Source organism: Ictidomys tridecemlineatus, chromosome 1 (genome assembly GCF_052094955.1).
Source record: "Ictidomys tridecemlineatus isolate mIctTri1 chromosome 1, mIctTri1.hap1, whole genome shotgun sequence".
NCBI classification, from domain to species: domain Eukaryota; kingdom Metazoa; phylum Chordata; class Mammalia; order Rodentia; family Sciuridae; genus Ictidomys; species Ictidomys tridecemlineatus.
Genome location: NC_135477.1, coordinates 323017 through 337957, shown reverse-complemented (window position 1 = coordinate 337957; position 14941 = coordinate 323017). Strand labels below are relative to the sequence as shown.

The following is a 14941-nucleotide window of genomic DNA, read 5'->3' as shown; positions in this document are numbered from 1 at the left end:
CAGGTGCCAGGGCGGAGAACAGCGCCTTCACACCACTTCAGAAAAGCAAGGCTGGTGTCTCCAAGAAAACAATCCTACTCAACTATCGTGAAATGAACTTAAAAGTTAAACAACTCTGAATCTTCTGAGGTGAAACTTCAGATCTTCATGTTAACCCTCATCCACCTCCTTTTACTAAGGTCGAGCCGTGTGACAGACCCAGAATGAAGTGACTCAACCCAGGGCTGCTGTCGAGGGCAGGCTGCCGTCCTTGAAAGGGAATTTAGGGACAAGAGCCCAAACAGTAAAAGGGAAATATAAATTGGATTTAAGTAAAGCTAAAACCTTTTTTGTTTCAAAAGGTAAGATAGTGAAAGACTTTCACAGAATGAGAGAAACATTTTACGAGTTTTATACCGGGTGAAAGTCTTGTGTCTCGAATGTGTAATGAGCTCTCAAACCCAGTAACGAAAGAACAGCCAATAAAACGGGCAAAGTACTGAACAGATATTTCCCCCATAAAGACACAAACGTGTCTGAAAAGCCCACGGAAAGATGCTCACCATCATTTGTCTCAGGTATGGGACAAGCCCAGTGCTTTCACATCCATTGGGCTGGCCATAATCAAGAGACGACAATGCGGGAGAGGGAGGACAGGCAGAAGACAGAGCCCTCCACTGGCGAGTGGGAGGGTGCACTCACTTTGCTCCTCTTTTTGCAGTGGTGGGAATGGAGCCCAGGCCTTGCAGAAGCCAGGCAGGCCTCAACCACTGAGCCACACCCCCAGTGCCAAGCACAGCCACTTTGGAAAGCATTTAATGGTATTAAACAGCAGTCCCACGTGGTGGCGCATGCCTGTATCCCAGCAGAAGCTGAGACAGGAGAATCACAAGTTCAAAACCAGCCTCAGCAATGGTGAGGTGCTAAACAACTTAGTGAGACCTTGTCTCTAAATAAAACACACAAAAAAATAAGGCTGGTACTCCCCCCCCCCCCCCCCGCAAAAAAGAAAAAAAGGTTAAATAGCAAACCCAACCCCAGGTACAAGCATAAGAGGAGTGAAGACATGGCCACATGAGAGTATATAAGTGAACATTCACAGCTGCACTACTCATAATGGCCAAAAAGTGGAACAATTCAAATGCCCACCAATTCATGAATGTTTTGTACAATTGACACATTAAAATATACTAGAAGATACCCTGGGGGCAAGGGTGCAGTTGAATCATAGAATACTTGTCCAGTATCCACAAGACCCTGTGTTGGATCCCCTGCCCCCACAAATATACCCTGGAATACTGGGGATAAAAAGGAATGACGTACTAATACACACCACAATGTGGGTGGATCTTGAAAGCATGTCAGTAAAAGAAGCCAGACAGGAAGACCTGATGTATGATCCTGCTTATGTGAAACATCCAGAACAAACAAAGCATACAGGAAGTGATCAGTTGTTGCAAGGGGCTGGTGGGAGTAGGCCATGGGAGTGACTGCTAAAGATGGGAGTATTCTCTTTTATGGTGATGGGGACATTGTAAACTTGATCATGGTCAGAGCTGCACAGCTCCACACTGAAAATTATTGAACTGTACACTTGAATGGGCAAAGAATATGGCACATGAATTCTATGTCCATAAAACTATTTTTTTTTTAATGAAACAAACCTGATTTGGTTAAGCCGTCTGGGTAGTGTCACCCGTGAAGGCATCACCAAGGCCCTCAGTGTCAGGAGAAGCACATGACTTTGTCCCCATTGGTTGACACAAGGTGACCTTGTGTGCTAGAGCTGGTGGCCTAGACCAGCAAGATGCAGATTGGTGAGTTTTCTATTTCAGAGGATGTGGGGCTGGGTGAATGACCAAGGTGCAGGTCACAGTGTCTAGAGGATAAGAAGAACATTGATCATCCCCACCCTGCACTTCTTGGGGTCCATGGTGGTCTCATCCCCTGCATTGGAGTTGGTGTCCTCTCCATAGCCATAAGGGCACCTGTTCCAGGCCAGGTGCCCTTTCTCCTATCACCCTCACCCCATCAGATCTCCAGCCTAGCTGTGGGGTGTGTGTAAGTGGGACAGGGGGTTTCTACCCTTAGGATGCTGTGGGGTTAACCAAAAGTGTTCCCAGGCAAGTGGTCCTTGTCTTCATGCTGCAGCTTCATGATTGACAGAGGAGTCTAGCGATTGAGCCAGAAATAAATTTGAACACTTCAGGTCATTCATGGCTGGATTCTTACTAGGAGGGTATGCCAGGAGGCTGGCCCCAAGACCAGGGGTGGTCAGGGCAGAATCTAGGCTTTTGGTGGGGAGGTTGAGATCCTTTATCATTCTGATCTTTAACTAGAGAAGGGCTGGCCAGGATGATGGACTGGGCTGAGAGGTATAAATTTGCTGATCTGACATTGAGGGGCTGCTTCAAGGGGAGGTGATGCGAGGCACCAGGGGACTGAGCATCACTTATACTTTGACTACTGCCCATTACTGATTGGCTTCCAACAAAGGCTGGCCAGTGGCAGACTGGATAGAGTCCAGAAAGCTGGAAACATGAGACAGGCATTATAGAATGGGACAAGGACTTTGCAACCTGAAAACATGGCAGCAGCCATGAAGCACTACCACAGACCCCAGGGTGGGCCAAAGATCTGATGTGGCCATCTGCCTGGAGCCATGAGACCAACACTAGTGTAGGACACACAGAAGTCCAACATGGCACACACAGTGTCCATACAGAGGGTGGGGAGCTGGGCCATGCTGCCTAACTAGCAGCTCAATTTCAGAAAGTCAGTTAAGGAATCAGCCCTCACTTTGGGCATATGCATGCGACCTAAGGCTTTTGCTAATTTGGATTTTAATCTGCTCAGGACAGAGGTTGGGCACTGGGTGTTCTGAACCATAGCAACACATGAGACCATTGGGTTTCAGCTCAGCTGGATCTTCAGCTCCCAGCTCAAGCCTGCAGACAACCTGTGTGTGGAGGGAGGTAGAGCTAGTGCTTTGCTTCAGGCAGCATTGGGTTAGGGAGATCAACCCTACCTAGGAGAAACAAGTGACACTAGAGCTACAGTGGTCATACCCCAATCAGTCTTCTTCTCCTCCTTCTTTCAGTACTACGGATTAAACCCAGGGACTCACATGTGCTAGGCAAGTGCCATACCACTCAGCCGTATCCTCAGCACTTTTTATGTTTTTGCTCTTTTTATGTTAAATTGCCCAGGCTGGCCTTGCACTTGCAATCTTCTTGCCTCAGCCTTTGGAGTAGCTTCCGTTATAGATGTGTGTCACCAGCCCAGCTTGTCTTCTGCTTCTAGTGGCCATTGGCTCTCTCCTTGTCAGTCTTCCCCAAGTAAAGCAAGGATTTGTCTTAAAAGGGGTGTGTGGGGTATGTCTGTACCTGCAGTTGGGAGTGTGGGAAGCCATTCTAACACGTGATTGGGTGGCTCCTGTTAAGGGTCTGAGGCACTTTGGCAAAAGTCGAAGTTTTTCCCGGCCCTTTCCTGATGAGAGAGCCCATCTGTGTGGGGGTGTGCCTGACCACTGACCCCGGGGACCCAATCACTGACCCTGACCTTGGAGTGCAGCCCCCCCCAACCTTCGATGGATGGAATTCTCCCCTGAATCTCTTGTTCCCCAATAAAAGGCTGATCCCCAGCGTGCTTGCTCTCTCTCTCCTGCTAGCCCTGAGTAATCCCTGCTGCCCTGCTGGGCGGTTGGAGGAGGGAACCAGAGGGGAGCCCTCTCGGACCTAGCAATAGAAATAAGGTAATTGATTCTGTGTTTTTATTTCGATCTCTTCTAACTAATTTTATGCCTAGAACCTCATTAATGAAACCACTGCGCAGGCCTCGTGGTAGAGGGAGGCCACTTTGCTGACCTGGGACCTGTCCCAGGGCTACTGTAGAATCTTAGCTACTTTTAAGAGAGTCTCTGGCACATCCTGGCACTGGGGTGAATCTGGTGAACAGTACACACTGTTACCACTGCAAATATCATTGGTTCATTAAGTAGTTGAACTTCCAAGTTTAACTCCCAAGTCAGTCCCAGGGGTTGGGGTTGTGGCTCAGTGATAGAGCACTTGCCTAGCACATTTGAAGCACTGGGTTCAATTCTCAGCACCACAAACAAAAATAAAATAAAGATATTGTGCAACTAAAAATATTGAAAAAAAAATCAGCCCTATACCCATCCTAGGTCCTCTTCCTCCCTGCCATCTATGTGCAAACCCTTCAGTTCATTCCAAGTCCCTGTAGGACTGCAGAGGCTTCAGGGGTTGGGAGCAAGCTTTGGCCCTGCCCCAAGTCATAGGGTAGAGAGGAGGGGAGGTGGGCTGGGAGTGAGGGGGCAATGGAAAACACTGACCTTTGAACAAGGGAATTGGTAGGGGCCTGACCCATCTCATAGTCAAAAATCCACATGTAACTTTTGACTTCCTCAAACTGAACTAATAATAATCTGCTTCTGATGGAAAACTTACGAGATAACATTGCAGCCAATTAACCCATATTATATATTGTATATATTATATATGATGAAAGCATACAAGAAGCATACTGGAGATGGCTTTTTACTGGTATAGGAAATTTACCAGAGACAAACTGCTCAGTAGAGACCTTGAATATCTGCATCCAAAAGCAACAAGGTTGCTGTGAAATTGTTAACTGCAGTGCAGTAGACAAGACAGTCCCTTTCATGTAGTTAAGATTTACCTCTGCATTTCTGTTTACATTTCTTTGAATTGCAAATGGTTCCATACTTGACGTGTATTTGTGTGAGTTTTGACAATTTTTAATTTTTTTAGAAATAGATTTGTGTATGGTTATGTTAGTAAATGATATAATAGGCACTTGTCTATATATACTTTGTGCCTTTATTTTATGCCTACATTTTTCTTCTTCTTCTTGGTATTTCTAGGCTATAACGTTTATCTCTATGAGTTTTTTCAAATTGTGTTAACTCTTGAAAAATTAGAAAAAAATAATGAGAGAGAGAGAGAGAGAGAGAGAGAGAGAGAGAGAGAGAGAGAGAGAATATATCCAAATACAGGACCCTCCAAGCACAAACTTCCATTGTTCAAGGGTCAGCTGCACTGTAACAAAGTCTACCACTGTCTGGACACCTGTGCTGGAGGTGGAGCATGTAGTTTCCCAGAATGCCAGAGAAGCAATAGGAGGAGAGGGCAAACCCCAGCCTGGAATGGCCTGGGTCCCTGGCTGTCCTCACCCCAGAGAAACAGGCAGCTACAGATGACTGGAGGGGTGGGGGGTGTTTCTTCCTAGGCCCTGTGTATGGCTGAAACTTGGTGCCCCTGGGTGTTCAGGGAAGTTCAAGGCCTCCAGCTCCTTGTCCAGCTCCTTGGACTGCAATGCAGTGGAGAACTACCCAATTGAATTGGGACCTTGGCTGAATACGCAGTCAACTTCCTTGGAGAGAAGCCCAGGAGGAGAGGAGAGACAATGTTGAACTTTGCACTTAACCTTTATCACATCCTGTCTGTGCACAGACATGTGACTTATAGAGGACCCTTACTTAGTGTGGTTTGACTTATCGTCTTTAGACTTTACAATGGTGTAAAAGCAACAGTAGAAGCTGAATTTTGAATTCTGATGTTTTCTTCGGCTAGGAGAATGTAGGACTATCTTGCTCTCTGAGAGCCATGATGCAGGGGATAAACAGCCAATGCTGTAGCATACTGCGCAGCTAAGCTATGAAGTTCCTAGTTGAAGGAATTAAATGCATTTTAGGCTTGCGATGTTTTCAGTTTTCAATGGGATTATCAGGAGGTAACCCAGGTAAACAAGAAAGCGCGCGCACACACACACATACACCGTCCCTGCCCGGGCTGTCTCACGGCTTCCAGGGGAGACCTCTCAGCCTCACTCCAAGCACCCACAGACCCGTTCTTGGATTCCTAAACTGACTCCACGGTGCCTGTGAAGGGGGCCCTGGGTGACTGCGCTGGCTACTTAGTTGAACCAGGAAGTGCTTATCCGGCTGGACACTGGTGAGCTGCCGACACCGCCCACACCTCCCGGCAGCTGGGGGTCACACTCCAAACCCCCGTTCTCCTGCCCCCAGCTCCAGGCGCCCAATGACCCACCCAGGTGCGCCGCCGAAACTGGCCAGCAGAAAGGCGCCCCTAGTGTCCACTTCTCTAGGGTGGCAGGCGTAACTCGGCGGCTAGCGGAGGCAGGAGAGGCTAGGGTCACTCTGTGCGCTCTCCACCCGCTCACCTCTGTCCCGGCCCCACTCACCCCCTCCTTCGCTCCCCGCGGGGCCCCAGCCCTCCGGCTCCGCCTCATTAGGCCCCGCCCCGTCCTCAGGCCCCGCCCTCGGCCGCCTCCTGCTCACCGGGCCCCGCCCCGTCCTCAGGCCCCGCCCCCTTCTCACCAAACCCGGCCCCCGGCCTCGGGTCCCGCGGCCGGACGCGAGCACGAGCCATGGCGTCAGGCGGCGATGGCGCGGAGGCCTCGGGCGGCCGGCGGGTGCTGGTGGTGGGCGGCGGCATCGCGGGGCTCGGAGCGGCGCAGAGGCTCTGCCGCCACCCGGCCGCCCAGCATCTGCGGGTCCTGGAAGCCACGGCCTGCGCCGGGGGCCGCATCCGCTCGGAACGCCGCTTCGGTAACCGCCTCGGACCCTTTCGCGGAACCCCTTCCTGATCCCCGCCCCGGAGCCCCGTCCACTTCACCGGGCACCAGGGCGTCAGGCCGGCAGCCTCACCCACACAGCCCAAGCTCTCTGGGCGCGAAACCGGCCCCAAAGCTAGTCAGGAGGCGTCTGGCCCGGGGAAGGCAGCCTAGGGCCCTGCCCCGTGCCGCTCCACCCAGGGTCGGTCCAGGCACCCTCTCTTCCCCTCCAAGTCTTTCCTGTAAGTGCCCTGCGGAGGCAGGTGCAGGCCAGCACCTCTCCTGGGCGACCCCCTTAAGCCAGGTCTGTCCGAGTCCTGCCAATGGGAACTACCTGGCCCTCGAGGACAAAATCGATGGCTGTCATGGGAAGAGTGGCCCTTCAAGTTGGTCTTCGGAGCATGCTTGGGAAGGGGAGGGCTGGGGTGACCTTTCTGAAGAGGGGACCTCCAAATGGCATTTCCTCTGCCCCCAGGTGGCGTGGTGGAGGTGGGTGCACACTGGATCCATGGGCCCTCCCAGGGCAACCCTGTCTTCCAGCTGGCTGCTGAGTATGGTCTCCTAGGGGAGAAGGAGTTGTCCAAGGAGAACCAGCTGGTGGAGACAGGTGGGCATGTGGGCCTGCCTTCTGTGTGCTGTACTAGCTCCGGGGCACGTGTGAGCCTTGAGCTGGTGGCAGAGATGGCCAGTCTTTTTTACGGGCTGATAGACCAGACCCGGGAGTTCCTTCATGCAACTGAGACCCCAGTGCCCAGCGTTGGGGAGTACCTCAAGAAGGAGATCAGCCAGCAGGTAACCGGCTGGACAGAGAATGAGGAGACCAGGAAGCTCAAGTTGGCCATCCTGAACACCTTCTTCCACGTGGAGTGCTGCTTGAGTGGCACCCATAGCATGGACCTGGTGGCCCTTGCGCCCTTTGGAGAGTACACCGTGCTGCCAGGGCTGGATTGCACCTTCTCTGGGTATGGATGTGGCCCTGCCTCCCCAGAAAGCCCTCTGTACACCCCAGGGCCAAGGGGCTGGCTGGACTCTGTTCTCTGACTTTGAGAGGCAGAGGAGGTGGGGGAAGACTAGAGACATTTGCCCTTCCCATTCAGAAAAACCAGTCACTATTTTTCCTAGCTTTGTTTACTTAAGCAAAAGAGAGTTATTTTTCAAAAGCACAACTGGGAGAGGAAAGATATGTTGGAATGCCTTCTCTCTCCTGTCCCTGAGGCCTCTTAAGTACAAAGTGCTACCAGAGGGGCTTCAGCTACAGAGTGCCAGGCAGGCCTCTCCCCTGTGACAGGGTGGCTTTGCAGGGCTGATCCACTGGACTCTCAGAAGTCAGCCCTGAGGCTTCTGCCCAGGAGATGGGCATTTGTAACTCAAGAAATGGGTGGTTAGGAGGGAGCCCTGGTTCTCCATGCTTACCTGGACAGCTTTGTGTCCATTATCTCAGGAAGGTGCTGTTAACATTCCTGTGGCTGACAGGAAAACCACAGGAGCTGCTCCCCACTTCTGGGCAGACTCTGCACCTACCTCCCCATGCCTGGCTGGGAGTGGTGCTCCGTTTGACATCTGTGGGAGCTTGGAGGACTTATTTCCATCAGACTTATGGTTCTCTTAAGCAATTCCGACATCTATCTCTCCTAGGGGCTACCAGGAACTTACCAACTGCATCATGGCCTCCTTGCCGAAGGACGTGATGATTTTCAACAGGCCTGTGAAGACTATTCACTGGAACGGCTCCTTCCGGGAGGGCACATTTCCTGGGGAGACCTTTCCTGTGTTGGTGGAGTGTGAGGATGGCAGTCGCCTTCCAGCACATCACGTCATTGTCACCGTTCCCTTAGGTAGAGTCCACTTTCAGTCCCAATACCCCTCCCTGGTACAATGGCCTCAGGCTGAATAGGCTCTGGGATGTTTGCTGGGCTGTGGGCTCCCATTCTTACTCTGATAATGTTTGGATAGACGGAAGGAACCACTCTCATGTTTGTAGCAATTGCCTGCCTTGGGTTAAGGGTTTCACAGTAAGAAAATGCAAGAAAAGTATGCTCTGCTTGTTTGGTGGGCCGGAAGGGGGGGAATTGGAAAGGCTGGAACTGCGTTGTGAAGTTTCGCTTTCTTGGGGAGGAAAGGGCAGGAAGAATCTGATCTGCAGATTAGGTCCTGTGGGGATCCTTGGGCCCAAGGATCTGTCCAATCTGCCCAATTCCAGATCTGGTACTTTACACCTAAGTGTGTGAGCCAGAGTTGTTTGGCTATTTGATAGCAGTGGGGCTGGCTGAAGGTGAGTGGCCAGCGTAATTGCTGTGGACTGGACTTGGGCTTTGTGTGTGTGTCAAACCCATGGATCTGTGTTTCTGTTGGGTCTTTTATTCCTTTAGTGCAGCTTCAGGAAGTGTCTGCCACTCCCTGCTGTTGGACAGCTTTGAACACGTGGGTGATGAGAGCAGTCACTTGATTGCCCAAGTCATGGCAAGTGCCAGAGCTGACTTGGGAGTCTAGGTTTGGTCGAGGATGTGAGAAAGCCCTGCGGTGACTGCAGCTGCCATGCTATGAGTCCGGGATGGACAAGATTGTGCTATTCTCACAAGTGGAATCATACTGGGAATGTTAACATCTGCTCTGCTTCCCTTTTTTTAAAAAAAATATTTTTTTAGTTGTTGATGTACTTTTATTATTTATTTATTTATATGTGGTGCTGAGTATCAAATTCAGTGTCTCACAAATGCTAGGCAAGTGCTCTACCACTGAGCCATAACCCTAGCCACAGCTTCCTTTGTTTTTAACAGAGCTTTCTATGTCTCCAAATCAGCATGTATGGATCTGTTATGAGTCCTTTTTGTTGAACACCAATGGCTTAATTCATGTACATCATGCTAACCAAGCTGCTAGGGCTGAACCCTGGGTATGTGGTCAGTAGATTGACCTGACCCTTGTGCCCACATTGTTCACAAGACAGTGCTCCAGGCTTATGTCTGCTTTTAACCACATGGTAGTTAATCATAGTGATGGACGTGCAGTGGTCCTCACGCCTATGTCACCAGTGTCTGTGTGCATTGGAGACTGAGTGGCTGGTCTGAAAGTAGATTCCAGCTGGGAGCTGCTGGCTGAAGATCTGGACAGGGTGACCCCACCTGTGTCCCCATGACCACGCAAGGGAGCCCTGTCCCCATTCACTGCCTGTTGATGACCTTGCTGTTCACTGCCTGTTGATGACCTTGCTGTTTGCTGCTGGTTGTTCCTCCTTTCCTCGCTGACTTTGGGAAATTGGCTTGCCGTCACGTGCTGCATATGTTCCATCACCTCATTTGACTGTGCTGTTGTTTGTTGTTCATCCTCTTGTCTGTCTCTGGACTTTTTTTTTTTTTTTTTTGCCATGCAGACTAATTTTTATATAGCTTCTGATGTGGTATGGGCCTATATGTTTAACTGATCTCAAGCCACATGGCTTGTAGAGTGGAGAGACAGAAGGCTCAGGAATGAGCTTTCCTGCAAAGCAGTGTGTGGGTTCCCTCATGCAAAGTGCTCCACATGACCAGTGGTGGCCACTGGGCCTGTAGTATTCCTTTAGAGTCCCAGTGGGCAGGGCCAGCCTCATCTCTGTGTCCCCAGGGTCCTGAATGAACATGTGGCATGTTTAGATGCCTCACTGTCATTCAGGCTGGGATCTTGTTGGCACAAATTCTAGTTTCAGAACTATGTGGTGTGAATCATGTCTAATTCTGAATTCCAGGTTTTCTCAAAGAACAACAGAATACCTTCTTTGATCCTCCACTGCCTGCTGAGAAAGCAGAAGCAATCAGGAAAATAGGCTTTGGGACCAACAACAAAATCTTCCTGGAGTTTGAGGAGCCCTTCTGGGAGCCCGACTGCCAGCTCATCCAGGTGGTATGGGAGGACACATCACCCCTTCAGGACACAGCTCCCTCAATGCAGGATGCTTGGTTCAAGAAGCTCATTGGCTTCTTGGTCCTGCCACCCTTCGGGTATGTCTGTGTCCTAAGGGCTCTGAGGGAGGCTGGCCCATTCACTAGGTCTGTCTGCTTGAGAAAACAACACGTGGGGCTCACTGCCAGCCATTTCTGAGGGCTTAATGGGTGGGTGGGGGGCCATGAGCCTTCAAGGGGCTGACTACTGACATCCTGGGCCTGACTCCTGCAGGGACAGATGGAGGTTAACTGCACACAGGTTATCAGTGTCTCAAAGGGCCAGCATGTGCTGGTGGATTGAAGGAATGTTTGATTCCATTGCACTTACTGGGATTCTGTAGGAAACTGGGACTTGTTGATGCAGAAGAAATTTGAATTATGGGTCTGTTCATTTTTGGGGAGAGATGATACTTGAAGGGGATGCAGTTACTGAATACTTATAAGTAATGGATCAAGCACCATAGGGGAAGGCTTGACTTCATGGTCCAGCAGCATAACATATTTAGCTGGTGCTAATTCAGGAAGTAGCACCAGGCATGATCAGAGGGTGGGGCTCATACTTTTAGGGTGAGACAGAACAGGCAGTGTTCTGTGGTCTTGTGGCAAAGAGAAGTTTATATTATACTCAAGGACCTTATTTCCAGCATGAAAGACTAGGGACCCAGATGGGAGCAGGAGGCGTGGCCTCTGAGCAGCCCTTCCACTATCCCCTCTCATTGAAGAGAAAACTTACTTTCAAGAGTTTGGAAACCAGTGTGGCAGGTGATGTGTGGCTCTCAGACTTGTGGCCAGGATCCCTTTATAAAGTGGTGAGGATCTCAAGAGCTTTCATCTATGGGGATCATGTCTGCACTTACCATGTGAGAAACTGAAACTCAGAAATTTAAAGGTATGTCTTATTTAAGATGACAGTAATAAACCTATTCCATAGCATTAGTAGCATTTCACAATTAAAAATAACTATATTTCTCAAACAAATTTGATGAGAAGGGTGGTGGAGTTTGCTTGTCTGCAGATCTCTTGGAGTCTGGCCCCAGAGTTGCTGCAGGTTTACCCTGCAGCAGTGTTTTGTTTTGGTGGACAGGAAGAGGGCCGAGCTACACAGACTTGCAGCTGGAAGGAGGGAGTAGTGAGACACAGCTTTCAGACAGCTGTACCACTCAACATGTGGTGGTTCTTGAGGGCCAGGCGTGGAGTCTGAGGCCATATCCAGGGACTTTGCACTTTGTTCCACTGAAGTCCATTCGTCTGTCTGGCACTTTGAATGGATCCTTCACCTATCTCTGATTTTGGTCATTCAGAAAATATTGGTTCTTGCAATCTTCCAAATGTTGACACATTTTGTTATATAATAAGAAAAAGTTTGGGGCCGGGCACGTGGCACAATGGTAGAAGGCTTGCCTAGCACCCGTGAAACCCTGTCACCACCAATCTCAGAAAAGTCTCTTGGTGAGGACCCCGAGTGAAGCCAGCATAGTCAGCACTGTTTACTGCACATGTGTATGGCCATGCTCACGGCGCCCCTCATCTCGAGTCACGTCACTGCCAGTGCACATGTTTGCAAATGATGGCCGGAGCAGCAAACATCATCTTGGTGTTATGCAGTTGTTCGGACCCTTAGAGCGCTGTCCTGGAAAGCTCTGGGACACTGTGTGGGTGTGGTGGGGCCCACAGAGTGTGGGTCCTTGCAGAGGGACAGCAGAGCTGGTCTAGCTGTGTTTCTTCTATGGTCTCTTTCCAGCAGGTCTGTGCACGTGCTCTGCGGCTTCATTGCTGGCTTGGAGTCTGAGTTTATGGAGACTCTGTCTGATGAAGAAGTACTTCTCTCTCTAACCCAAGTGCTCCGGAGAGTGACAGGTGCTTAACTCGCCAGAGCAGATTTACTGCCTTGTGCTGTTGGGTAATCTGTAGGCAGGAAGTTTACATTTCAGAACAGAGAACTAAATCAGCTCTGTGCATTTCCAGGACAGCCCTTGCTCCTCCTGGTGGAGTCAATAACATTCTTATCATGGAGGAGCTAAAATGCCTTTATAAACACTTACTACTTCTTTTTTTCTAAAATCTGCCACCAAAATAAATGCTGTTTGTCCTTTAACAGAGACTTTCAGGTGAAGAAGCTGAGGCTCAGAAAAGTTGCTCAGGCAGCCAAGGGTCAGTTGGTTAGCAGGGCCTTTGGCTCAGTGGTGTTGCCTGTTGGCCCTGGCTGTGTTTGCAGCATTCAGCAGAGCAGCTGAGAAGGGAAGAGCCTCTTAGGAACAGTCTTGAAGCTGGACACAGTGGTGCATGCTCTGTAGTCCCAGCAGCTCTAGAGTCTGTGGCAGGAGGATTGCAAGTTCAAGCAAGGCCAGCCTCAGCTGCTTAGCAAGACTGTCTCAAAATAAAAAATGAAAAGGACTGAAGATTAAGCACCCCTGGTTCCATCCCCAGCACCAGGAAAAAGAAAGAAGGAAAGCACTTGGTGGCTCAGTTTTTCCTTAGCCAGTGTCTTTCACTTTAAATTCCTCAGTCTTTAAAATGAATACCAGTTGCAGACACATGATTGAGGGCTCCAGGTTGACATGCTACATCTCTGGTTCAGGAAACCCACAGCTGCCTGCGCCTAAGAGTGTGCTGAGGTCTTGCTGGCACAGTGCCCCATACACCCGGGGTTCCTACAGCTACGTGGCCGTGGGCAGCACTGGAGATGACATAGACCTGCTGGCCCAGCCTCTCCCTGTGGATGACTCCAGCACCCAGGTATGATGGCAGGCCCTGGTGGGGTACCAGCATCCCACTGCAGATCTAGTCCCTGTGAAGACTCAGAGGCACTGGAGTACGAGTGAGTGGTGGGTAGGGCTGGACCTCCAGACTCAGCCATTTTCTTTTCAAAATTAAAAGTTAATTTAAAAGTACATTGGTTATATCAAAACTATATATGCAAATAGCTTCAAGAGTCATAATTCTACAATACTGGCTAACAAAGTGAAACAAAAGTAGCTGATGGGCAACTCATCCCCTACCCAGACTATTCTTCCAAACAATTTTTTTTATTCTTTTTTGTGGTGCAGGGATAAACTCATAGTCCCATGCACGCTAGGCAAGTCTCTACCCCTAGCTACATCCTCAGCCCCTCAGCTGACTTGATCTCTAAATTTACTCTCTCTGTAAAGCACATGTTTATATTATCACTTTAAAAAAAAAAAAATTGTGGAGGGGCTGGGGCTGTAGCTCAGTGGCAGAGCACTTGCCTAGCATTTATGAGGTACTAGGTTCAATCCTCAGCACTACATAAAAATAAATAAAATAGAGATATGCTGTCCATCTACAACTATAAAAAAATTATGGAAAACATCAAATGTATACAGAAGTAGGCAGAAGCTTGCAGGGGCCTACCCTGTCCTCGGCAGCCTCCCGACCCATGGTTTCTGAGCATGGTTATACACACATATATTATGTGTAACTCTAAACAATAAGGACACTCTTAATAAAAGTATGGTCGGGTGCAGCTCAGTGTAGAGCATTTGCCTGGTGTGCACGAGGCCCTGGGTTCTAATCCTAGCACTACAAAACCATAACCACAACAAAAAGCCCAGCAAACATATGTAGCTGTACTATTACCACACTAAAAAAGAAACACTCTTGAGCAGCATCCAGTACTCACCATTCAGTTTTCCAGTCATCTTATGATCTTTTTTCAGCTTGTTTATTGGCCAAGTCACTTATTGGTCAACTTCTGCCCAGCTCATAGGCTCTAACTTTTGTCTACTTCTCTGTCTGCCTAGCTCTGGAGTTTCTCCTCATCCTCCTGGGGGACTCAGCAGTTCTGGTGAGGTCACTGTTTACTGCCTCACAGCTTGGTTTCTCCAGGTGCTATTCATACATGCACAGTCCAGGCATGAGGTCTCCTGCCAGTCTTGGGAGTGAGTAGTGAGCATGGGGCTCTGTTTTCTGTTTCTGTGTCAGCTGTCTCAATTGCATCCAACCCTGACCCTTTTCTGCAGCTCCAGATCCTGTTTGCAGGGGAAGCCACACATCGGACGTTTTACTCTACAACGCATGGGGCCCTGCTGTCTGGCTGGAGGGAGGCTGACCGCCTCATTGGTCTGTGGGACCTGCAGTCCCAGCAGCCCCGGCCCCGGCTCTGAGCTCGGTTTCAACCTGGGTTGCTCCCTTGGGGGATGCTGGGACTTGCCTTCTTTCGGTCTGGCTTGAGATTCCAGGACCTCACTGACAGTCCTTTTTGGATAACTAGATCACATCATTTCTTATGTCTGTCACTGGAACCTGCCAGGATTGAGCTTGGACTGATCTGGAAGTCACTGGATGCCACTGCTAGTGGGGATGCTATGTACATAAAGCAGTTAATGCCACCTCCTTTTGTCTAGAGTTGTCCTTGTACCTGGGGCTGCAGAAACTGCCACCTTTGTTCTTGCTGTGCTGCAGGCCAGGTT

The 14941-nt window shown here is 49.8% G+C and overlaps 1 protein-coding gene across 6 annotated transcripts; it reads left to right on the top strand.

Annotated features, from left to right (window-relative positions):
* The first annotated feature begins 19 nt into the window (after window positions 1-19).
* On the top strand, window positions 20-14860 carry Paox (polyamine oxidase). 6 transcript variants are annotated; one of them, XM_040272798.2, is made up of 8 exons: window positions 23-557; window positions 701-894; window positions 7070-7556; window positions 8230-8429; window positions 10316-10568; window positions 12253-12368; window positions 13090-13247; window positions 14273-14633. In XM_040272798.2, exons 1-8 carry the CDS (start codon window positions 535-537, stop codon window positions 14318-14320), a joined length of 1479 nt encoding a protein of 492 aa, XP_040128732.2. In that variant the 5' UTR covers window positions 23-534; the 3' UTR covers window positions 14321-14633. The 6 variants fall into 6 exon arrangements, with proteins under 6 accessions (XP_077879809.1, XP_040128732.2, XP_040128731.2 ...); XM_040272797.2 differs by having other exon boundaries at window positions 25-557; window positions 12256-12368; window positions 14492-14860; XM_040272796.2 differs by having other exon boundaries at window positions 25-557; window positions 14492-14860.
* The last annotated feature ends 81 nt before the right edge of the window (window positions 14861-14941 follow it).